Below are 24,205 nucleotides of genomic sequence, written 5' to 3'. Positions count from 1 at the left end.
TTTTCTTTCTTTGTGGTGTCTTTTACTAGTTTTGGAATTAGAATTATGTTGGCTTCATAAAACGAGTTTGGAAGTGTTCCTTCTTGAATTTTTTGAAATAGTATGAGGAGAATGGGTGTTAGTTCTTTAATGTTCGGTAAAACTCCCCCGACAAGCCATCCGGGCCTGGGCTTTTGTTTGCTGGGAAAGTCTTGATTACATCTTCAATTTCTTCGGTTGTTATTGGTCTGTTCAAGTTTTCTATCTCTTCCTGGTCCACTTTTGGGAGACTATGAGTTTCTAGAAATTTGTTCATTTCGCTTAGATTGTCGAATTTGTTGCCATATAATTGTTCATAGTAGTTGTTAACGATCTTTTGTATTTCTGTGGTGTCAGTTGTTACTTCTCCTTCATTTCTGATTTTGTGTATTTGGGTTCTCTTTGTTTCTTGGTGAGTCTAGCTAAGGGTCCATCAATCTTGTTTATCTTTTCGAAAAACCAGTTCTTTGTTTCATTGATCCTGTAAATTGTTTTTTTGGACTCTATGTTGTTTATTTCTGCTCTGATCTTTACTATTTCCTTCCTTCTACTTGCTCTGGGGTTTTCTTTTTGTTTGCTCTCTAGTTCTTTAAGTTGTGAGGTTAGATAGTCTATTAGAGATTTTTCTTGATTTTTGAGGTAGGCCTATAGTGCTATGAATTTCCCTCTCACAAGTGCTTTCACTGCATCCCATAGATTTTGTGTTGTTGTGTCTTCATTTTCATTGGTTTCCAGGAAGTTTTTAATTTCTTCCTTGATCTCCTCAGTAACCCATTCTTTGTTTAATAACATGCTATTTAGTCTCCATGGTTCAAATGTCTTTGTATGTTCTTCTTGCAATTGATTTCTAGTTTCATGCCATTGTGATCTGAGAAGAAGCTTGATATGATTTTTGTCTTCTTGAACTTCTAGAGACTTAGTTTCTACCCTAACATGTGGTCTGTCTTTGAAAATGTCCCATGTGCACTTGAGAAGAATGTGAATTCTGTAGTTTTGGGGTGCAATTCTCTGTAGATATCTATTAAATCCATTTAGTCTAGTGCTTCATTTAGAATCTCTGTTTCCTTGCTAATTTTTTTGTCTACAGAATCTATCCAGTGATGTCAGCAGGGTGTTGAAGTCCCCTGCTATGACTGTATTGCTATCGATTTCTCCTTTGAAGTCCTCCACTAGATTTTTAATATATTTTGGTGCTCCTACATTGGGTGCATATATGTTTATCAAGGTTATATTTTCCTGTTGGATAGATCCTTTCAATATTATGTAGTTACCTTCTTTGTCTCTAGTTATGGCCTTCATTTGAAATCTATATGATCAGATATGAGTATTGCTACCCCAGCTTTTTTTTCCTTTCCGTTTGCTTGGAAGATTTTTTTCCATCCCTTCACTTTCAACCTATGTGAGTCTTTTGTTGTGAGGTGGGTCTCTTGTAAACAACATATAGATGAGTCATGCTTTCTTATCCAATCAGCTACTCTGTGTCTTTTTATGGGAGCAGTTAATCCATTTACATTTAAGGTGATTACTGATATGTACTTATTTATTGCCATTTTTGTTTAGTATGGTAATGTTTGGAGTTCATTAAAGAAATCCCCTATGGTACAGGTCAACTATAATTTTTTCTAGTACACTGTTTCCTGCAGTTACTTTTATAGTATAAAGTTACTATCTTAGGTATAATAGTTCCATATGAAATCTTCATGTGTTTATCTAGTTATATTTTGAGCCTTACTAAATTATATCAATTCACATACTATTTGTGCAACACATTTTAAAAGCTTTGTACATTTTCCTTTTCCTAGAATTGAATATTTTCTCCATTTAATCCATCAGGAATATGAATGTTATTATTATAGGTTATAAACTATGGTAAATTGTAAAACAAATGGCTCACTTATTACTCTTAAATGAATGAAAATTAAGATAAAAAAACAAGTAATTTTTTTTTGTTGTTGTTGTTAGTCCTCACCCATGGAAGGGAGGGAGAGAGAGAGAGAGGGAGGGAGAGAGGGAAAGAGAGAGAGAGATAGAGACAAATATTGATGTGAGAGAGACACATTGACCCAGACTGTGGCTGGAGATCAAACCTGCAACTCAGCTATGTGCCCTTCATTGGGAATTGAACCCATAACACTTCAGTCCACAGGCCAACGCTATAACTGCTGAGACAAGCCAGCCAGGGTAAAAACACGAGTAATTTCAAGGACAAGACTAGTTAGTAATAAAAATATATGGACAGTATTTATTAATGTTATTTCCAAGTATATCTTGTTTATAAAATGCTGATTTGATCAAACTAAACTTGTTTAAAAATGTGTAAATAAGCAAAATACTCCTATGAGTACATTTTGGTGGACAGCTATCAAAAGTAGTAGCATTTTTTTTTTTTTTTTACCTTAGAGAGATAAATGGAAGAAGAGAGAGAGAGAAAGAAACATTGCTGTCAGAGAGAATTACCGATGGGTTGCCTACCACACATGCCCTGGCTGGGACTCAAACCTGCAACCTGGCTATGTGCCTGACCTGGAACCGAACCTGTCACCCCTGGTGCAAGGGACTATGCCCCAGCCATCTGAGCCATACCAGCCAGAACAAAGGTACTAGCATTTTTATTAAATTACAATATTATTTTTGAGATTTACCATTTACTGTACTATTTATTTGTAAAGGACAATTTAGGGTACGGTTCTATGATAATGTGATAGTCGATATACCTTTAATGTAGGATAATCTTTCTGAAACTTTATTTTCAACCCACTGGAGGATTGGGGCTTAAATGAGCATATTTGTAGCAGGATTTATTTTATTTTTACTAAAAAGATTAGAATAGAATAGGATTAAAATAGAGAATGCTATGTAATAAGATTATTAATAAGACATTTGTTTCATTTAAATACAAGGATGTACATATCTATCTATATATACATAGTATACATGTGTACACATATTTCGTGTATATATGTGTATTTACATAGTATACATTATGCGTGTACAAATATTGGTAAGACATATGTAAGTCTGAGTACATGATCACCAACAGTATATTGTTTCTTTCACCCCGGGTCCTGGTCACCGAGGTTTGAAAGACACTGAAGCAGCAGCTGGTTATTTTCTGTGTCGGCTGATGAGAGGGATGCGGGGTAAGAACTACGTAGAAGGAGGTTGGAGGATCTCAAACACAACCAAGGGGAACTGGGTCCTGAGTGCGGCCTGCCCGCTGCCCAAGGGCACCCCAGAGAGCAGCGGCGACCTCCCCGAGAGATCCCGAAGGGCGCAGCAGAGCGCAGTGGTGACCTCCCCGGGGGGTGCCGAGGGCGCAGCAGAGCCAGTGGTGACCTCCCCGGGGGGTGCCGAGGGCACAGCAGAGCGCAGTGGTGACCTCCCCGGGGGGTGCCGAGGGCTCGGCAGAGCGCAGCGCTGACCTCCCCGGGGGGTGCCGAGGGCGCAGCAGAGCGCAGCGGTGACCTCCCCGCGGGGTGCCGAGGGCGCAGCAGAGCGCAGCGGTGACCTCCCCGCGGGGTGCCGAGGGCGCAGCAGAGCGCAGCGGTGACCTCCCCGGGAGATCCCGAGGGGCACAGCAGAGCCAGTGGTGACCTCCCCGGGAGATCCCGAGGGGCGCAGCAGAGCGCAGCGGTGACCTCCCCGGGAGATCCCGAGGGGCACAGCAGAGCCAGTGGTGACCTCCCCGGGAGATCCCGAGGGGCGCAGCAGAGCGCAGTGGTGACCTCCCCGGGAGATCCCGAGGGGCGCAGCAGAGCGCAGTGGTGACCTCCCCGGGAGATCCCGAAGGGCGCAGCAGAGCGCAGTGGTGACCTCCCCGGGAGATCCCGAGGGGCGCAGCAGAGCGCAGTGGTGACCTCCCCGGGGGGTGCCGAGGGCGCAGCAGAGCGCAGTGGTGACCTCCCCGGGAGATCCCAAAGGGCGCAGCAGAGCGCAGTGGTGACCTCCCCGGGAGATCCCGAGGGGCACAGCAGAGCGCAGTGGTGACCTCCCCGGGAGATCCCAAAGGGCGCAGCAGAGCGCAGTGGTGACCTCCCCGGGAGATCCCGAAGGGCGCAGCAGAGCGCAGTGGTGACCTCCCCGGGAGATCCCGAGGGGCGCAGCAGAGCGCAGTGGTGACCTCCCCGCGGGGTGCCGAGGACACAGCAGAGCGCAGTGGTGACCTCCCCGGGGGGTGCCGAGGGCGCAGCAGAGCGCAGTGGTGACCTCCCCGGGGGGTGCCGAGGGCGCAGCAGAGCGCAGTGGTGACCTCCCCGCGGGTGCCGAGGGCGCAGCAGAGCACAGCGCTGACCTCCCCAGGGGGTGCCGAGGGCGCGGCAGAGCGCAGTGGTGACCTCCCCGGGAGATCCCGAAGGGCGCAGCAGAGCGCAGTGGTGACCTCCCCGCGGGGTGCCGAGGGCACCCCAGAGAGCAGCGGCGATCTCCCCGAGAGATCCCGAAGGGCGCAGCAGAGCCAGCGGTGACCTCCCCAGGGGGTGCCGAGGGCGCAGCGGTGACCTCCCCGGGGGTAAGTGCAGGGGCCCAGCACACGCCCCGCAGCCCTGCGGGCACTCACCGTACTCCACGGCCGCTCGGAGCAAGGCCTCGGCGTGCGTGCAGCCGAAGGCGTTCCGCACGAACCGCCGTCTCCGGCGCAGGTCGTCTTCCCAGTAATCCAGGCGCCAGAAGTCGTGCAGCTGGCTAATCACAGGAAAACAGGGACAGCCGTCACCATTACTGACAGTGTATACCAGGGATGCATTCTGTCTATAAAATGAAATCATTCTTTGGTCTCACTTGGCAATTAAGATAATTTTGAGGAATTTATGGTTTATAATTGTGTTTGTATACATATGTTTACAAATGAACAAACAGTAATATTCTCTGATTTAAGCATCACAACACTCAGCTGTTTCCTCTTTAATGTTCTTCCTTCTACTAAAACACATTAATCACAGGGAGGTTAGTAACAAACGTAGCGTCCAATTACAAGTATCCATGGGTTCGCATTCTTTTACACTGTTTTTAACAAGGCTTGTAAATCACAGGCTAGACCCCAATACAAACAGCGCGCAATTTAATGACCTGGTTTCTTCGCAGACTGAATTAAGAACTATAAAATATCGCCCAATTGGATTTGGTGGAACAATGATTAAAATAATGTGCTGAAATATTCATTGAAATAATTCCCTGCTGCCCACAGCAACCTGAGAAAAGTGCAATTTTATCCATTATTAATAATACTGAATTAGGGCTGCGAAAATTCCAGTATGTGGTAATTGTCCTGGTAAATTATTATTCCAATGCTAACAGAGCCCTTGGACGATTTTACAGCTTTCAGCGTGTATAAACCATTAACAATCATGGCCCTCATTGGATAACATGGTCTAAACTGTCTTACCCTCTAAACCCATATTAAGAATCCATCTGATATGTCAGAAACCACCGAAGTATGTTCATTGTATATCAACAAAACATTTCATGATATCATTTTTTTCAATTTAATTTCAATAAAAATTGGTGATAAATGCCACTGTTCAGAATTCTGTTTTCCTCTATATAATATTTGGAATGATAGAGCCAAAGACAATTTTCCAACTTTCCTGAGCAGTGGTATTTATAAAACATACCCACTGCTTTTGTAGAGGCCAGGGTTTCACAATCACAGAGAACATTATGTGTGATTAAGGCAGGGACTGGGTATGTTTTGCTCATCGTTATATCTCCAGCGCAATGGCTGACACATACGTTTTGATACATAGTTAATGAGTTAATTAAAAAAATTTTTTTTACTTTGAAAATCTAAAGATATGTATAGTGATTTGAAAAGCATTCCAGATTTTATAACTATATAATTTTGTTTCTATAACTTCATTGTAAAAACATAATGTAAGAACATTAAAATTATAAGCACTTGTAGTATATTTTAATATACTTGTTTTTCTAAACATCATTATAACTCAATTTTTGTCAAAATAAGGATTTCCTGATGAATAATTGTTACAAGTAGTGCAACTCTGTTATTAATTTAAAATAGCATGATTTCTATCTTTATAAATACAGACTTATCCTAGTGGTTTAAGAAAAACCAGGCTAAAATCTTGCTGTACAGAATTTCCTTATGTGTATGTTAAAATTAAGTAACTGAATTTACTAGGAGAGACCGTTTTCCCAAATTTCTAGCCATAGACATACTTTTCTCTATTCCTCCCACTGAGTACAACAGAAAAAGTTTGGATGTTACACATAAAACATTGGACATTACATATAAGACAGCGGACATTACATACAAGACGCTGGACATTACATACAAGACAGCGGACATTACATACAAAACGCTGGACCTTACATATAAACACCGTAAGTGGCTGGCTAAGGACCTCGGGGCCTGAGGGACAACACAGCTCTGAGTTCCCTGGGCTCTCTTTTCATCTCATATATCCTAGACCTTGAGGCAAAAAGGTCAACAACCAATTAGCCATCGGGTGCAGACAAAAGAAAGAAAAAAAAAGAGCCCCCCAACAAAAGCCTCTTTCACTAGCCAAAGGGCCTGGGGAGACGCAGAAGGTTCAGACAACAACTTCTGTGCTCTGGCCAAACGCCAGGGAGACTGCACCCACCCTGCCCACACCAGCAGAGACAACTGGGAGGCCTCCTGTGAAGCCCATGATATCAGAGGCAACCAGACAGGTACCCCCAAGCTCAGTGAGACCATGTGGACCGCTGAATTCACCCCCATTACAGTGGGGAGGCCCTCCCTGCCCACCGGTGGTTGTCAGAGGCGACAGAGGCAGGACGTCCACCACTGACCAGCAGCGTGGGGCCACCCCTCTGGAGGGAACTGAAGAGGGAACTGCCCCCCCAGGAGTCAGGCGGGGCCGCCCATTGGAAGTCGAAGGCGGGGAGTGGGAACCCTCAATTTCCACCTCCACTTGGCAATGAAGAGGGGTAACCCCGGGCCCTGGGGACCACCGCACAGGAAGCCGACCGAGAGGCAGGTCTCGAGAGCTACAGCGTCTCGGAAGACATCTGGGATTCGATCTCGAGCTCCTTCTGCGAACAATGCAGAGATCTCAGAGAGCACAGAGGGGCCACCAAGGGGTGCCAATGGCAGGTGACAGGAATTAGATTTCCTGACAAGAACTTGAAACTAGCCACAAGAAAAACACTTCATGAGCAATTATGAACCTGCTTGAAACAATTGAAAAAAAACAGAGTCAGCAAAAAAACCTGAAAGTTTCTGAAAAAACTCAAAAGATGTAGAAGAAGAAGTAGCAAACGGAAATGTTACAGATGACACCTACAATAAGCAAAGCACAAGCTCAGGAGAGGGCTCACCCGCACGTGAAGGGACCAAGAAGGCTCCGTCAACAGAAAGCAGAAAACAGACACTAACCAGTCTGAACGAGACAGAGAACACAGACCAAACATAAATAAAAACAACTGAGCAGAGCCTCGTGGGCACAGGTGGGTCGTGACAGGTGACACCTGGGCCGCGGGATCCTGGAAGGAGGTGAGAACCAGCGGGGGCTGAAACAGCCCCTCAAAAAATAATGGCAGAATGCTTCCCAAACTCACCGGAAAACAAACAAACCCCCACACCATACATGTACAGATTTAAGAATTTGACAACTCCAAACGTAATAAACGCAAAGAAATTCACGCCAGATTGACGTCCTAATTAAACTTCTGAAAACTAAGGACAAAGAAAAACCTAAAAAATGAAAAACAAAGAAAAATGACACTTCACTTATAGAGGTAAAACAATTAGAATGACAGGACATGTCACAATGAAGGCTTTGGGGGCCAAAGGAGGCGACAAAATATCCGTTCTGTGCTGAAAGAAAAAAATGTCACCTGGAAGAATGCAACCAGGGAAGGTCTCCTTCAGAAATACAGGAGACGCGAAGACACTTTCAGATAAAGAAAAAGAAAGTACTCGGTGCCATCAGAGCTAGTCTGCAGGCTCAATGGACTGAGCGTGTCCCATGGACTGAGAGGTCCCAGGTTAGATTCCTGGTCAGGGCACATGCCTGGGCTGTGGGCTCGCTCCCCCACAGGAGGTGTGCAGGAGGCAGCCAATCGATGCTGATCTCTCTCCCTCTCCCATCGATGTTTCTCTCTCTCTCCCCCATCCCTTCCTCTCTCTCTAAAAGAAATCAATAAAAAACATATTAAGAATGGCTAAAGACAGTCCTACAAACATAAGGGGAGCAATAAAAGAAAGAACACTGGAACAGCAGGTGGAAGAAAGAACACAATAAGCAAAATATAAGTAAATATAATAAGCTTTCATTTTCCTCTTGAGTTTTCTGACTTAGGTTTTACTGTAGAAGCCAAAGGTGTAACACTGATGTTTTAGGGGACAAATATAAATGGGGGAGGCTAATGGGATGTAAAGTAAGGTACATTTTCTATACTTCACTTGAATCGGTAAAACGACCACCCACAGACTGTGATAAGCTATGTAATATATAATGTAATAATTAGAGCAACCACTAAAAAAACTATACAAAGAGACATATGAAAAATATAGTTAACGAACTATCAGAAAGAGAAACTAAGAAAACAATCCCATTTATAATTGCATCAAAACCAACATGGGGATCTTCAATTTCTGAAAGGTTGTGTTAAGCCTCTTAGTTTTCATAAAAGACCTACACTAGTGTGGTAATGGCTTTTCCCATGAGAGCAAAATCCTCTTTGGATTTCTTTTGGTTGATGAAGGCAGGTAATAATGTGGCCCTCTGTCAAAGTGAGTGGCATAAGGCAATCTTTTGAAAAGCAGGAGATACTCTTTTGTTTTATACCATTTACCTTAAGACAAGTTTCACAGAAACATTCTGCTTCCAGAAAACGTGGGAAACCTGTACTCTACCTAGGAATACATTTAACCAAGGAGGTAAAGTGCCTGCACCATGAGAACTGTAAGACAGCGATGAAAGAAGTGGAAGAAGACACAAAGAAGTGGGGAGCCATCCCATGCTCATGGGCTGGGAGAACGGATATTGTTAAAATGTCCACACCGCCCCAAGCAATCTACAGAGTCAATGCAATCTCTGTCAAAATTACAGGGGCATTTTCACACAAATAGAATAAGCAACTCTAACATATGATGGAATGACAAAAGACCCAAGTAGCCAAAGCAGTCTTGAGAAAGAAGATCAAAGCAGGAAACATCACATTGCCTAATCCAAATTATATCACAAAGCTACAGCAATCAAAAGAGTACAGTATTAGCGCAGAAACAGACTCAGAGACCCATGGGACAGGATGAGAGCCCAGAAATAAACCCACACACACGTGGTCCGTCCATTTATGACGAAGGAGCCAGGAACACACAGCGGGGACAGGACAGTCTCTGCAATAAACAGTGTCAGAAAGACTGGACAATCACACATACAAGAACAAACCTAGATTGCTATCTTATACCATACACACAAAAACAACTCAAAAAGGATCAAGACTTGAATATAACCTGAAACAATAGAGCTCCTAGAAGAAACACTAGGCGGTAAGCTCCTTGACATTGGTCTTATAATCACTTTTTGGATTTGACATCAAAAGCACAGGCAACAAAAGCAAAAAATAAACAAGTGGGCCTACATCTAACTAAAAAGCTTCTGCACAGCAAAGGAAGACATCCAAAAAAAAAAAAAAAAGGAAGAGGCGTCTGACTAAATGAGAGAAAATATGTACAAATATATCAGACAAGATGTAAACATCCAAAATATATTAAAAAAAAAAAAAAAAACTCATAAAACTTGCTCTGGCTCAGCTGGTTGGAGAGTCACCCCATACACTGAAAGGTCACCGGTTCGATTAGTGATCAGGGCACATGCCTAGGTTTGGGTTCAGTCTCGGGTTGGGGTGCATATGAGAGGCAACCAATCAATGTTTCACTCTCACACTGATCTCTCTCTCTCTTCCTTCCTCTCTCTAAAATAAAAAACATATCCTTGGATGAGCATTAAAAAAGTCATAAAAAAATAGCAAAACAAACAAATAAAAGATGTCAAACAACCTGATCAAAAAATGAGCAGACTGCCCTGGCCGGTTTGGCTCAGCAGTTAGAGTGTCGGCCCGTGGTCCAGAGAGACCCGGGTTCGGTTCCCGCTGAGGGCACGTACCTCGGTTGCAGTTTGTCCCCGGCCCTGGTTGGGTTGTGTGGGTGGCAGCCACTCAATATTTCTCTCTCTCTCTTCCTCCCTCTCTCCCTCCCGCTCTATCTGAAGATAAATGCAAACTCGGGTGAGGATAAAAAAAATGAGTAGACTATCTGAATAAAAAATGTATAGATGGCCAACAGGTACATGAAAAGGTGCACAATATCATTAATATCAGAAATGCACATCAAAACCACCATGCGATGTCACCTCACACAAATTATAATAGTTATTATAAAAAAAGACAAGAAATAACAAGTGGTGGTGAGGATGTGAAGAAAAAGGAGCCCTTGCACACTGTGGGTGGAAATGTAAACTGGTACAACCACTACTGAAAACAGAACAAAGATTCCTGGAACACAGAACTAGCATATGGTCCAGCAACTCCACTCTGGGCATTTATCTGAAGAAAAGGAAAACGCTAACTCAAAAAGATACAAGCACCCCATGTGCAACAGCATCATTCATGTATATATATACCACCTCTTCTTTATCTACACACACATACGTACACGTACAAGGGAATGTCATTCAGACACACAAGAAAAGGAAATCACATTACAATGCTAAGAAAAAACAAAACAAACAAAAAAATCATAATGGCTCAATCAAAATGGAATTCTAAAAAATGTTCAAGTAACCCACCGAAAGGCAAGCAAATACAACACAGAAACAAAATAAAAGGGAGAACAAACAAAAAAGAAAGAATACTTTCTACAATAAATCCTCTATAAATATAACAATACAGGCAGGTTGAAAGTAGAAGAATAAAATAAATATATCATTCAAACATTAATCAAAGGAAAGCAAGAGTTGCTATGTTACTCTCAAGCAAACATATACATCAGAACAAATAAAATTACTAATGACAAAGAAACACTTTATCTAATGACAGAAAGGTCAATATATCGAGAAGATACCAATCCCAAATGAGTATGCACCAAACAACAGAGCTATGAGATATGTCAAGCAAAAACTGATAGAACCAAAAGGAGAAACAGACAAATATACAATTATATATATATATCTCACACCTAGAAAAAATTGGCAAGAAGATAGAAGGACACAACACAATGATGCCACATTTTTAGAACACTCCAACCAACAATAGCAGAATACATAGCATTCTTAATTGCCTATGAAACATAAACCAAACCAAGACAAAGCATATCCTGGACCATAATACAAATCTAACAACGTTTAAAGAATTTAAATTATACAGTGTACTCTCCTCCAAAAATGGAATAAAACGGAAATCAGTAATAGACAAAAGGAAAATCTCCAAACAATTGGAAATTAAAGCAACAAACTTCTAAATGAACCATGAGTCATAAAATAATTCTCAAAGGAAAAAACAATACGTGAACTGAAGGAAAAACACGAGAAAATATATCAGAATCTGTGGGCAGAAAGTAGGAAGTAATAGTAGAAATCAGTGAAATTGAAAATAGAAAACAATAAAGAAAATCGGTAAAACAAAGAGCTGGTGCTGCGGAAATTCGACGACGCTGCGGAAGGAGCGCGAGGACACAGCTGGCCAACATCAGGAGTGAGGCGAGTGCGCTGCGGCCCAAAGCCCGGGGCGCGTGCGGAGGGGCACAGGCCCCGCACCGTGAATCCGGCGGCAGCGGGGGGAACCAGACGGCTCCTCGAGCACACGCTCCCGACTCACTCACCGTGAAATAGAAAATATAACTTTTAAGAGGATTTAAAATATTATTAAAACTCCACCCCCCCCCCACCATAAAAAACAACTCCAGGTCCAGAAGTTTTAAAATTCTATCGAACATTTAAAGAAGAATTCATCCCAATTATACATGATTTCTTCTAGAAAATAGGAGGAAATCAATAAAAAATTAAAGACAGTACAGCCCTGGCCGGTTTGGCTCAGCGGTTAGAGCGTCGGCCTGCGGTCCGGAGAGACCCGGGTTCGGTTCCCGCTAAGGGCACGTACCTCGGTTGCAGTTTGTCCCCGGCCCTGGTCGGTCGTGCGGGTGGCAGCCACTCGATGTGCACCTTTCACATCGATGTTTCTCTTTCTCTCTCTGTTCCTCTCCCCCCCCCCCCCAATCTACCTGAACAAAAAATGGAAAAATGTCCTCGGGTGAGGATAAAAAAAAAAAAAAAAAAAAGACAGTACAAAGGGAAAATCTATAGACTAATATCCCTAATAAAGAGGCACAAAAGTCCGTAACAAACTTTTGGCAAATAGAATACAGGGATGTATAATAAAAGTTTTACATGACGACAAAGTGTAGTTTATTTGAGAGATGGAAAGATGGTTCAGTATTTGAAAATTAATCACTATCATCTACCATATTGACAGGTAAAGATGAAAAAACATATAATCATATTATTCAATATGAAAAAAAATCTGACAAGATTCCAAAGCCATTCATGATAAAAAAAAAAAGAAAATCTTCAGAGAAAAGGACAGAAGGGAATGAAGGCAACTTCCGCGACCACAGAAAAGCCCCTGCAAGCGCAGAGCTATAATCACACTCAGAGGGGAACGGGGAGAGGCCACCGCCTGCCCGGGACTCTCCCCAATGTGGCGCCCAAACGTCTACGCCAGGTCCGGGAGTTGAGAGAGAGACAGAGAGAGAGGGAGCGAACAAAAGGAATACAGACAGGAAAGAGAGAAATAAAAATGACCCTATTTGCAGATGACATGATTGTCTATGTAGAAAATCACAAAAATCTATCAAAAACTCCTAGAACTAATGATGGAATGAGCAAGGTCACAGGACATGAGAAAAACATGTAAATATCCAGTGTGTTTCTACATGCTAACAATGAACACATGGAAACAGAAATAAAAATACAATGTTAAATTACTAAAAAATATAAACACTTCATTATAAATCTAAGAAAACATGTCCAAAATATGTGTAATGAAAACTATACAATACTATTAAAAGAAATAAAATATCTACACGAAATAGAAAGGCACACCACCTTCATGGATTCGAAGATGAAATGTAGTCAAGACATCAGTTGTCCCCAAATTGATACACAGGTTTAATATAATTCCTATCAATTCCAGCAAGAGTTTCAGGAAATACAAACAAGACTCTCCTCAAATTTATAGAAGGAAAATGTGGGAAGAATCAGTCTACCTGATTGCAAGACTTGTAATTTCCAGCAATAAGACGGTGTGATGGGCTAGGGACAGACACGAAGGTGAACGAAACAGCGAGAACTGAGAAGCAGGCCCACCCAGAGGTGACCCACTGGCTCTGACAGGGGAAAGCTAATCCGGCAGGACAAAGGGCGTTCCCGTCAACTGTGCTGGAGCAAGTGAACATCACAGGCAAAACCCAACAAACACCCTGCCCTAAATCTCACACCATATACAAAAATTAACTAAAAATGGATCCGAAAAATAATTCTAAAAGTACTTTAATTATAGTAAAATAAAGGAAAATTGGGGAGACAGGGCTGGGTACAGAGTTCTTAGACTGGACACCACAAGCACAAGCCGTCAGAAGGGAAAATGACAACCGGACTTCAGGGAAATTAAAAATACTTCCTGTAAAGATTAACATCGTAAGAGTATGAAAAGAGTAGAGGAAAACATTTGCAAAGCATACATCTAAAGGACTAGTATTCTAGAATATGTGGATTCTCAAACTCAATATTAAAAAAGCAAAGTATACAACGAGAACACAGGCAGAAGATACGAAGAGGCATTTCATTGAAGAAGATACAAAGAGGACAAGTATCCAGATGGACAGATGTTCAACAGCACTAGGCGTTAGGGACGGGCAAGTTAAAACCACGACGAGGCCCTGGCCGGTTTGGCTCAGCAGTTGGAGCGTCAGCCTGCGGACCAGAGAGTCCCGGGATCGGTTCCCGCTAGGGGCACGTACCAAAAAAAGCCACAACACCATGGTGAGATACCATCACACTTCTTATTGGAATTGCCACAATAAAGACAGCAGCAGCACAGATGCTCTCCGGGACGTGGAGAAATGGGACACGCCTCTCATTGCTGGTGAAATGTAAATAGTACAGTCGCTCTGGAAAACAACTGCAGTTTCTTAGAAAACGAACCATGGAATTACCACTTGACCCAGTGACTCTATGCAGGGGCATGTACACCATGAAGACGAAAGCCATGTTTGCAGAGAAACATGCACACAGATGTTTCCAGCAGCTTTATTTGTAAGACTCCCAAACTCGAAACACCTCAGATGTCCTGTCTACTTAAAAATAAAATCACTATTGTTAATGTCAAAATCTACCAATATCCTCTTTATTTCAAATGTCTTTTCTGTGTTTTGTCCTATTTTAAATGGCCTCTCCTTTACCTTGTGGACTGAAAAAAGTCCTCATGTAAAGTCAAATAAAAAATACACTTCTTGGTTCATAATACAAAATTAAATTTAAGTACAAATAACAAAGACAAATATTCATGTATCGTTTCTAAAATGCAAAATCTATCCCTCCCTTTTTGTTGGGGGTGGTAATAGTGTTTGGGAGTGTTTGGATATTTGTTCTAGTACTTTTCCTATTTATCTCTGAGTAAATTACCCTAGATTGCTAAGAGTCAGTCTTTGATCATATTTGGGTTTTCAATATTTAAACAGGCAAACTCTTCTGTTCCTTCTATTTTTTTTTTCTCAAAAAAATTTGAGTGAGAGGAAGAGAGAGAGAAACATTGATGAGAGAGAACATCGATTGGCCGCCTCCTGCACGCCCCCCACTGGGGAGCAGGCCCACAACCTGGGCATGTGCCCTGCCCAGGAATCCAACCGGCGACCTCTTGGTGCAGGGTGGACCCCTAACCACGGAGCACACCCCCGGGCTCTCCTGTCCCTTCTAGACCAGCTTGTCTTGCTGTTTGAAAGACAGCAGAGCTGAGTATCAACGACATAACAGGCACTAGGAGTTTGCTTTCTTCCATCATCTTTAAAATTACTGTCGTCCCCAAGCAGTGGGCCAGTGCCGTGGGCACCATCCCCTAGACTGCGGTGGGCATGCTGCCTCTGAACTTCCCAAACTCTGCAGCGCACGTCCTGTGCCCTCCTTCCAAACCCACTGCGATGCGGCAGGATTTCTAGGCTTCTCACCCTTCTTTCCTGTCTGGGAAGGGTGCAGACAGGCCGCGGCCTCCTGGGGGGCGGGCGCCCGGCCCGGCCATGGGCACCAGGCGGCCAGCCGCGGGCACCGAGGTCAGCGGCCCCTCCAGTTGCTGCTCTGCACTCCGTGCGCCTCCTCCTTCCATTTCGGGGGGCACTGTTTTTCCACTCACAACGGTTTCTTTTTTTTTTTAATCTTCACCCGAGGACATTTTTCCATTTTTTGTTCAGATAGAGCGGGAGGGAGAGAGAGGAAGAGAGAGAGAGAGAGAGAGAGAGAAAGAGAGAGAGAGAAACATTGACATGAAAGGGACACATCGAGTGGTCACCACCCGCACGACCAACCAGGGCCGGGGACAAACTGCAACCGAGGTACTTGCCCTTAGCGGGAACCGAACCCGGGTCTCTCCGTACCGCAGGCCGACGCTCCAACCGCTGCGCCAAACCGGCCAGGGCCAGTTTCTTTTTTGAAAACACCTTTTCCACTGTATTTTCACAATTACGTTTGTAAGCCTCTCCCAAATACTGAGAAGTATTTCCCTGTCGGATCCCTGGTCACGGGACCAGTACTTTTTCCCCTGCATTTCTGAAATCTGCGTTTGTATGTGACACTCGGGCACCGGCATTACCCAGAGCGCGTGGGAATATGCTCCCCTCATCCATGGACCAGGCCGAGCCACCGAGCTCCAGACAAGTGATGTTCTCGCTCATCAATGTTTCCATCTAGCTCTCCCTCTCCCTTTCTCTCTCTCTAAAATCAATCAAAAAAATTTTTTAAATGTACTTTTAAAAAATGTACTCTGTGAGAATTTATATGCATGTACGCATAACCAATGGACATAGACAACAAAGCTGGGAACGGGGCGAGGGGGGGATAAGGAGACGGGGTGTCAATGGGGAAAAAAGGAGAACCATCTGTAACAAAAATAAATTAATACAAATAATGAAATGTCCTCTGTGGTGTGCCTGTTTAGGTCAGTGTATTCTGGTTGCTCTGAGAGTTAGGGTTGCAAGCACCCTTCCATAGGGGGGCTAAGGGGAACCTCCTGTGCTCGGGGAGCTGCCTGAGCAAACACAGGTGCCCGGCTCTCACCTGTGCAGGTGCACAGGTGGCCAGCTGTGCTGAGGCCCCGCTTAGATTTGCTGCTTTATAGCTTTTATAATCACACACCCTACGTCCAATAGTGTCAGCTGGGATAATCACACACCCTACCTCCCATAGTGTCAGCTGGGAGGGTGAGTGTACAGCATCCGTTCATTTCCCTCTCCCTCTCCCTCTCCCTCTCTCTCATCTATGTCTTTACAGCCTGGCTTTTGCCTTTCATGACTGGATTATAGAAGCAAGGAGTTCATGTGCATGTTTTGCTCATGGTGTGGTTTTCAAGCGCAGTGTATAACTGCTGGGGAAGAGCAGGTGAACAGCCAATCATTAATAAAGGGGAGATGCCCAGTTAAGTTGTGTCATAATGTTACTATTGCTGTAGTGTTCCTTAAATGAAAGTTGGTGTTATTTTAGCATGAAGAGAGTTCAGGAAATCGTAATTTTTCTACATGAAATTATTGTTACTTGCATTCTAGGTTCATGGAAACGTGCTCAATTTTCTTGAAAGGTACTGACCCGTCCCCCTCCCGGGAACGAATCGCCTTCCTACGCTAGGGGAGAAACTGAATTTACATGGTCAAGCGTGACTGAACTATTAAGTGGTTAACTTGTTTTTTTTGTAAGAAAAAACTATCCGATGGAACACAGAAATATCTGCTAGCGACCGACATGAAATGAGAGAGCTGGTTATCTGCTTGGCTGAAGAAGTGGTGGTGATCAGGGAGGACAGGAGCTCTGTGTGGGCTGAGAGCACACACACACGAGTACCAGCTGACAGGCGGGCAGTGCCAACTGTCGCGCCCTCTGCTCTGGACACCTGGGACGGCACTCCCGTCTGTTCTGGATCAGCCATGTCTACGACTTTCCTTCCCAACACAATGTGAGCAGAGTCTCTTCCAGACTAAGTCTTAACAGCCAGTGTTCCCCTCCTTCCACGGACGAGCCAAGGAAGCGTGCCCTGCGCTGAGTCTCCGCGCTGGTGCCCTGCGCGGTTTCAAGGAGCCAGCTTTCCTGCAGACCCACGCTGGAGAGGAACCACGAGTGGCAAAGAGCCTTAGGTGGTATGTCAACTGTGGTGTGACTGAACCCACGGACTGAGTAAGTTCCTGGAATAACAACACTAAAGAAGGGCCCACCGCGGAGAGCTCACCGCGTTGCAGGCACCTTCTGGGCATGGTCGTGGCATATCGACTCCCTCCGAGAAATCAATGCCCATGTTACAGACGAAGAAACGGAGGCACAGGAGAGATCCAGCAGTCAGCCCGCGATGAAGCCACCAGCAGGTGGCGGGACAAGCTCCTGTCCTCAGGCAGCCTGCGTCCTGGCTCAGGCCCGCACCTGCACAAGCCCCCACGCAGGGGGGACCTGGGGCTGCGGCGCCCACAGTGCCCACAGGGCGGCGCGGGCCGCTCTGCCAGCGGACGGGCTGCTCGGAGGAAGAGAGCCGCTGAGCGTGCAGAGTGCCGCGTGCACGCTGTGCCTCGTTCACCTTCACCGAACACCTGCCCAGCAGGACAGGCTAGGCTGAGCGTGCGTGGTGCGTGGGCGGGCACCAGCGTGGCCCCGGCTCGGCCCAGCCCCTTGCACGGTGTGAACAGCAGGCGGAGTACCGGCCACTGTGCACGAAACCTGCCCGCACCCTGAGCCCCTCCACTTTCCCTGCGCAGCCCGAGGTGCGGGTCCATCTTGAACCCCTTTCTCACCCTGTAGGTCTTCCTCAGGGCCTGTTTATTTTCAGTCCTCACCTGAGGATATTCTTCTATTTGCCTCAGACAAAGTGGGAAGGAGGGAGGGAGGGAGGGAGGGAAACACTGATGTAAGAGGGACACGTGGACTGGCTGCCTCCCGCACGACCCGACCAGGGCTGGGGATGAACTGCAACCAAGGTCCGTGCCCTTGACAGGAATTGAACCCGCAACTCACTGGTCGGCAGGCCAGGTCTCTAACCGCTGAGCCAAACTGGCCAGGGCCTCAGAGCCTGTTTGTTAGACTGAGCAAACTATATACTTAATAAAGAGAACAATTCTATTAGCAACCAAATCAAACAGCTAAAGAAATGAAAGTGGGTAGGAAAGTAAACTTTTTGTCTAAAGTTTTGTTTACTTTATGGGTTTCTTATTGATTTTAGAGAGAGAGGAAGGGAGCAGGAAAGAGGGATAGAAACATCGATGAGAGAGAACATCGATTGGCCGCCTCCTGCATGCCCCCCACTGGGAATCGGGCCCACAACCTGGGCATGTGTCCTGACCGGGAATCGAACCTGGACCTCTTGGTGCAGGGTCGACGCCCAACCACTGAGCACACGGGCCGGGGGCACACATACTGCACATTGAGGGCAGGTGCATGTCCACCAGATGGATGAAATCATTCAAGCAAACATCTGCTCTGCCCTTACACATCGGTTCTGGAGGGCCGATACTACTTTGAAAAAATGTACTGGGGGAGAAAGTCTCCTGACAGAGTGCTGGGCGTTTTGTTTGATTCTTTACTTCGTTCTTTGTTTTATTTTACCCCGTTTTCTGAGGACAAACCACCCGGCTGGCTGCACTGGCCTCTGGGGCGCACTGCCCCCAGGCTGGCTCCCTGCCCTGGGCGGGCTCAGATCTGCGGTCACTGCAGGGCACCAGCGCAGGCACTGGGCTCCATTCGCACAAAAGACCTGTTTTGCGATGCCTGCAGGTTCTGCACCTCGACTGAACGAAGAACCGAACCAGAGGCGAGTCTCCAGGCAGCAGGGGGCTGGCCCTGGGCACACCTTGGTCTGGCTGAGGGGGGCCACCCTAGGACCTGAACTCTTCCCGGGACACGCGCCAGGGCGACCCTCACAGCAACATCAGGTCGGAGTAACAGAAAGGCTGTAACAGTGAGATCGCTTGAGGGAGAAATTAATGTACCTTTCACTCTACTGATGCAAAAAAAGTGGCCCCGACCTGATGAACAGTTAACAAAGGCAGGGCTGGGGAAGAAAGAGAAATTGCCCGGCTGGTGTGGCTCAGTGGACTGAGCGCGGCCCCTGGACAGAGAGGTGCCGGCTCGATTCCCAGTCAGGGCACAGGCCCGGCGGGGTGGTGGGCTCCGATCCCCAGTGGGGCCGTGTGGGCGGCAGCTGATCAATGTTTCTCTCTCACATCAATGTTTCTATCTCTCTCTCCTTTCCTCTCTCTCTAAAAAAAATCAATACAAACATTTTAAAAAAGAGAGAGAGAAATAGTTCCACAAAACCGATTCTCCGAGCTCCCTGTCACCCGTGCGACTAGGAAATGTAGAACTGACATTTCACTCATTGTCACTCATTGTCTCTGCAGCCCTAACCCAGTATTCTTCTGACTCAGCCCTGTTTTATTTTAATGTTCGTTTCTGTTTTGGTCAATAGCACACAAAGCTTTTTAGAGCTTAGTAACACTATTTTTTTTTTTTCACTTCCAGTAGCACTTGACTCTCAATTTAAAGCAATCTTAGGGCGGAAATACTTATTTTAATCTTAATTAAGAAAATTGTAAAATTACTTGTGAAACGTCGCATTCTATATAGTAATTATCCCACTTAAATGAGGTAGACTATTCTTTCATCTTAATAATTACTGTTGTGGTGAATATGCTTAGTTTTAGAAATTGTAATTAAAGATTCTTCCCCACAAGACTTCAGAATTGATCACCATAAGAAATCATACAGAAAAAGATTTATACTGAGTAATATTTCCTTATGCTAAATTGCACAATTTTCAATTACCTTTAAAATTATACCTATTACTACAAAATAAATGTTTTAAAATCTCATACAATATCTTACAAGCCTTTTATTATTTAAATTTTTTGTTTATGATTTTCACTATTGCATTATGTAAACTGCAGTTCCTTCACGTAAGAAAATAGAGATACACAAAGCCTCCGTCATAAAATTGTCTTAAAGAATGCACGTGAAGTGTTCAGCCCTGCGTAAGACACTTACAAGCAGGAGGCGAATAAGAAGAGGTTCAAACCAAGCCCTGCCCCTCGCTAGGGCAGTGCCACCGTGTCTGAGGACTGGTTCCTTGTCTGAAGGGAGCGATGCTCCCCGCTCAGGGCTTGCTACCAATCCACGGATGTCATCATCTGCTTCACAAACTAAAGTGCATCCAGTTCTGCATTTCTATTGACCTAAAACAATAAGTGTTCCAGAAATTCAGATGTTTTTTAATGCAACATTTAACCGAGGTAACATGTATACAGACGTAAATCTTTGATCCTGCTTTGTAGGGCTCCCCGTCACCCCCTTTCCCATTCCATCAGCTCTTTGGAATTATTTAGAATCTCTCCTGGCTTCTACTGTCCTCTAAACATGTGCTGTTCATTCCTACTTTTATGCATTTCCTCATTAAAATGTTCTTGCCTAACCAACTAGCAAGCAACTGTGTGCTCTTCTTTGCTATTCTGGTGTGTCTATTTTGTATTACACGCCATTCCCTCTGAAATGCCCTTGCTCATAAATTGGGCACTTTAACACTTCACTGTCCTTCGGCGGGATCTGAACCTCTCGCTCAGGGCCTGGAGCGTTCACACCTTCTTTCTCACTAGATTGTGAACAGAAAGGCAGGAGGTTTGCCCGTGGAGTCTTGCCAGCCCACAAGGTATTTCAGAGCAGAGCTTGCACACAACAGGTACCCAGTGATAGTGGTTAGTTCGATGCTTCTCGCACAGAGTTTCTATGCAATAAAATAAAATTTAACTTTTAAAGCATAAGTATGTCAGAGACAACTCCTGAAAGGCAGAACAAAGCTATTAATTATTAAACATGCTTACACAGTTTAACAAAGTCATACCTGATCTGCTGGGCTGTTCCACTAATACACATGAAACACGGTGGTTACAAGATTTCTGATAATGAAACTAGGAGCTACCACTTTCTTAGCAGCTTGTCATAGCTTTGTAGAAGACAATAAGTTGCCAGTAACATATTCAGCCCAAACAGAAAAGTACAACAAAGTAAATTAAGAACATGGTGAGAATTTGTCTGCCTTCCCGAAGTTTGCTTTAGGCTGTGCAATCTTCAGCCGTCAAATGCAAGCTGGCTCATTTGTGTTTGATTCTTCCCAATATTTACGCGGCTTGCCAAAAAATGTTTCCATCCAAGAAAAGTTATCTAGCACGTTAACTTTGAAACTAACGATAACATTATGTTTATTAGTTTTACAATTAGCTTTCTCTTTACAAAGGCTCTCAAGCTTCACACTTTTAATTTTGTCCATTCAGAAAACCACCAAATCCTACCCTCTTCTCCACTTTGGTACTTTCTCTACAAATATCAGTCCTCAAAACCATAAAGCCAATTTTAAAAGTAATTTTATCTCCCTGATTTATAACTTCCAAATTAATAGTCTTAAAATAATAGATAAGCCCTGGCTGGTTTGGCTCAGCAGTTAGAGCGTCGGCCTGCGGTCCACAGAGACCCGGGTTCGGTTCCCACTAAGGGAATGTACCTCGGTTGCAGTTTGTCCCCGGCCCTGGTTGGGTCGTGCGGGTGGCAACCACTTGATGTGTCCCTTTCATGTCGATGTCTCTCTCTCTCTCTCTCTCTCTCTCTCTCTCTCTCTCTCCCTCTCTCTCCCTCTCACTCCATCTCAACAAAAAAAATGGAAAAAAATATTGAGGATTAAAAAATAATAATAATAATAGATAAGAAAAGTACCCAGAGCTGAGTTCCCAGAGAGCCTTTTCATTACATTGTACCTCCAATCTCATAACGTAGACAACATTTTATAAAACTTATTGCAATAGAGAAATAATTTTATAATTCTTTTAAAACTGGTATTTAAATATATTTAATTTTGAATTTATTTTTAGTATTCAATTATAAAATGTTTCTTTTTAAATGTAGCATAACACACATGCTTATATAATTTAAGTAAATTTAAATATCCATCTAAATATTCAAGCCTCGGTTATTATTATTATATTTAAATTAAATTTTCTTTGTTATTAAAACTATTTGTATTGATGCTCAGAGAGAAGGGAAAGGAGGAGGGAGACAGAAGTATCCATGGTAGAGCAGACCCTCAATAGGCCGCCTCCTGAGCGCCCCCTTCTGGGACTGAGCCCTAAACTGGAGCATGTGCCCTGACCAGGAATCCAACCAGCAACCTTTTGGTGCACGGGAGGATGTCCAGCCAGCTAAGCTACACTGGCCAGGGCTAAATTAAATTTTCTTTTAAAATGTAATCTTTAAAAAACCTTCTTTTTCATTTTTGGAGTGGTTTTAAACTATTTTCCTAATGTAGATAAATTTATTGCATAAATTTTTACTTTTGTTTATTTTTATTCAATTTTCAAAATTTAATAGTGCATATAAATATAACAATGAGGATATGTTAGAAATAATACACAATACACATAGAGACAGCCTATAAATCCAGATGGGCTGGTGCTCCGCAGCATTTAATCAATTTCGTATTTCCTCTTTCACAGACGGCTTATGTCACCAAGACAAAAATATGAAAACCCGGCTAGAAAACGCAGCATGATTTACCAATCCATATCCATTGATTTGACCTCCAATGGAAGTTTTTAAATTCTAAATATAAATAATAAGGTTAAAATGATGTACAGTTTAACTGATAATAAATGACCTCTGGCTTCCCTAAAGGCATATTCTTTCTAAAGCAACAGACAGATATGATTGATTAATGAACTATTTATAGATGGCAATAACCCTTTGCAAAATAACAAGAACCTTTTTCTTTTACAACTGTCTTAAGACTGACACGCAGACGATTAACAATGTCTTAGAACACTGGCCACACAGAGCAACTCAATAAACTGAGATATTTAGGGGCTCTGGTAAAGAGTTTTCTACATAAGTGAAATCTTTATTAAGTAAAACTATTTGATTTTCTTTTTAAAAAATACATTTTTATTGATTTTGTAGAGAAAGAGGAAGGGAGAGAGAGACAGAAGCATGGATATAAGAAACATCGATCGGCTGCCTTCTGCACGCCCTCTACTGGGAATCGGCAACCTGGGCATGTGCCCTGACCGGGAATGGGACTGGGACCTCTCAGTCCATGGGAGATGCTCAATCCACCAAGCCACACTAGCCAGGCCTATTTAATTTTCTTTAATGCAACATCCCAACTGACCATCCCAAATTCATTTGACCATATAATACTTTGCCCAAGTAATACTTACTGATAGCCCTTGTGTTATCATATTCAGTCAGTTGTAGACAGTCAGAGGACCAGAGAGTCTACCTCAATGGCCAAGATGACACAGGGGGAGGGTCTTATACCGAGCGTGCCACAGGCTAGAAAGATGAATGGACAGGACCTCGGAGAGCCAAAATCTAGCAAGATAATTGGATAGAAAAAGCGCTCCCCTCCCTAGCCCTAGATGAATGGCAGGCCTGAGCAGGAGGAGAGATGGTCTTTGAGGCGGGAGTCTGCCACTCTCCCAGGTGGTGTGGCTCCTGAATAAAAACCTATTTCCTTTGCACCAGCACCTGCCTCGTGAGTTTGGCTTTTATTCATTGCAGCAGCAGCCGAAACTCCATTTTATTTCGTTTGGTTCTACATGGATTATATTTTGGAATGCTGTCAGCGATGCAATGATTCTTCATTTAAATACATTATATAATATGAGTGAGGTGCTGGTATGTTAGCTCATTCCTGCAATGCCCCACTTGCTCATGAAGGCAGAGACTTTTCCTGTCTCAGTCTCCCTGTTTCCCCGGTGGTTAGAAATAGTGCCTGCTTAGTGTGACTACCATGCTCTAGTGACCACCGTAGGAGACAAGTCAACAAAGACTAGTAAAAAGTATTTTCTACTTAAGAAGCATACATACAGTCTTGTGGAAAGAACAAAGATGTAAACAATATAAACAATTAC

General features: G+C 44.0%; 1 protein-coding gene across 2 annotated transcripts in view; it reads right to left on the bottom strand.

The window, feature by feature from the left end:
- NBEA (neurobeachin) overlaps window positions 1–24,205 on the bottom strand; it is a 763,707-nt gene that overhangs the window by 265,314 nt on the left and 474,188 nt on the right. For both annotated transcript variants that reach the window (XM_036249654.1, XM_036249655.1), the window contains exon 39: window positions 4,574–4,698. In XM_036249654.1, coding sequence (XP_036105547.1) covers window positions 4,574–4,698 — 125 coding nt within the window. The remainder of the gene's footprint in view (window positions 1–4,573; window positions 4,699–24,205) is intronic.

The sequence above is a fragment of the Molossus molossus genome, unplaced genomic scaffold, assembly GCF_014108415.1.
Source record: "Molossus molossus isolate mMolMol1 unplaced genomic scaffold, mMolMol1.p scaffold_m16_p_9, whole genome shotgun sequence".
NCBI lineage: Eukaryota > Metazoa > Chordata > Mammalia > Chiroptera > Molossidae > Molossus > Molossus molossus.
Note: the sequence above shows the minus strand (reverse complement) of the source record. Positions and strands in the feature narration are given on the sequence as shown.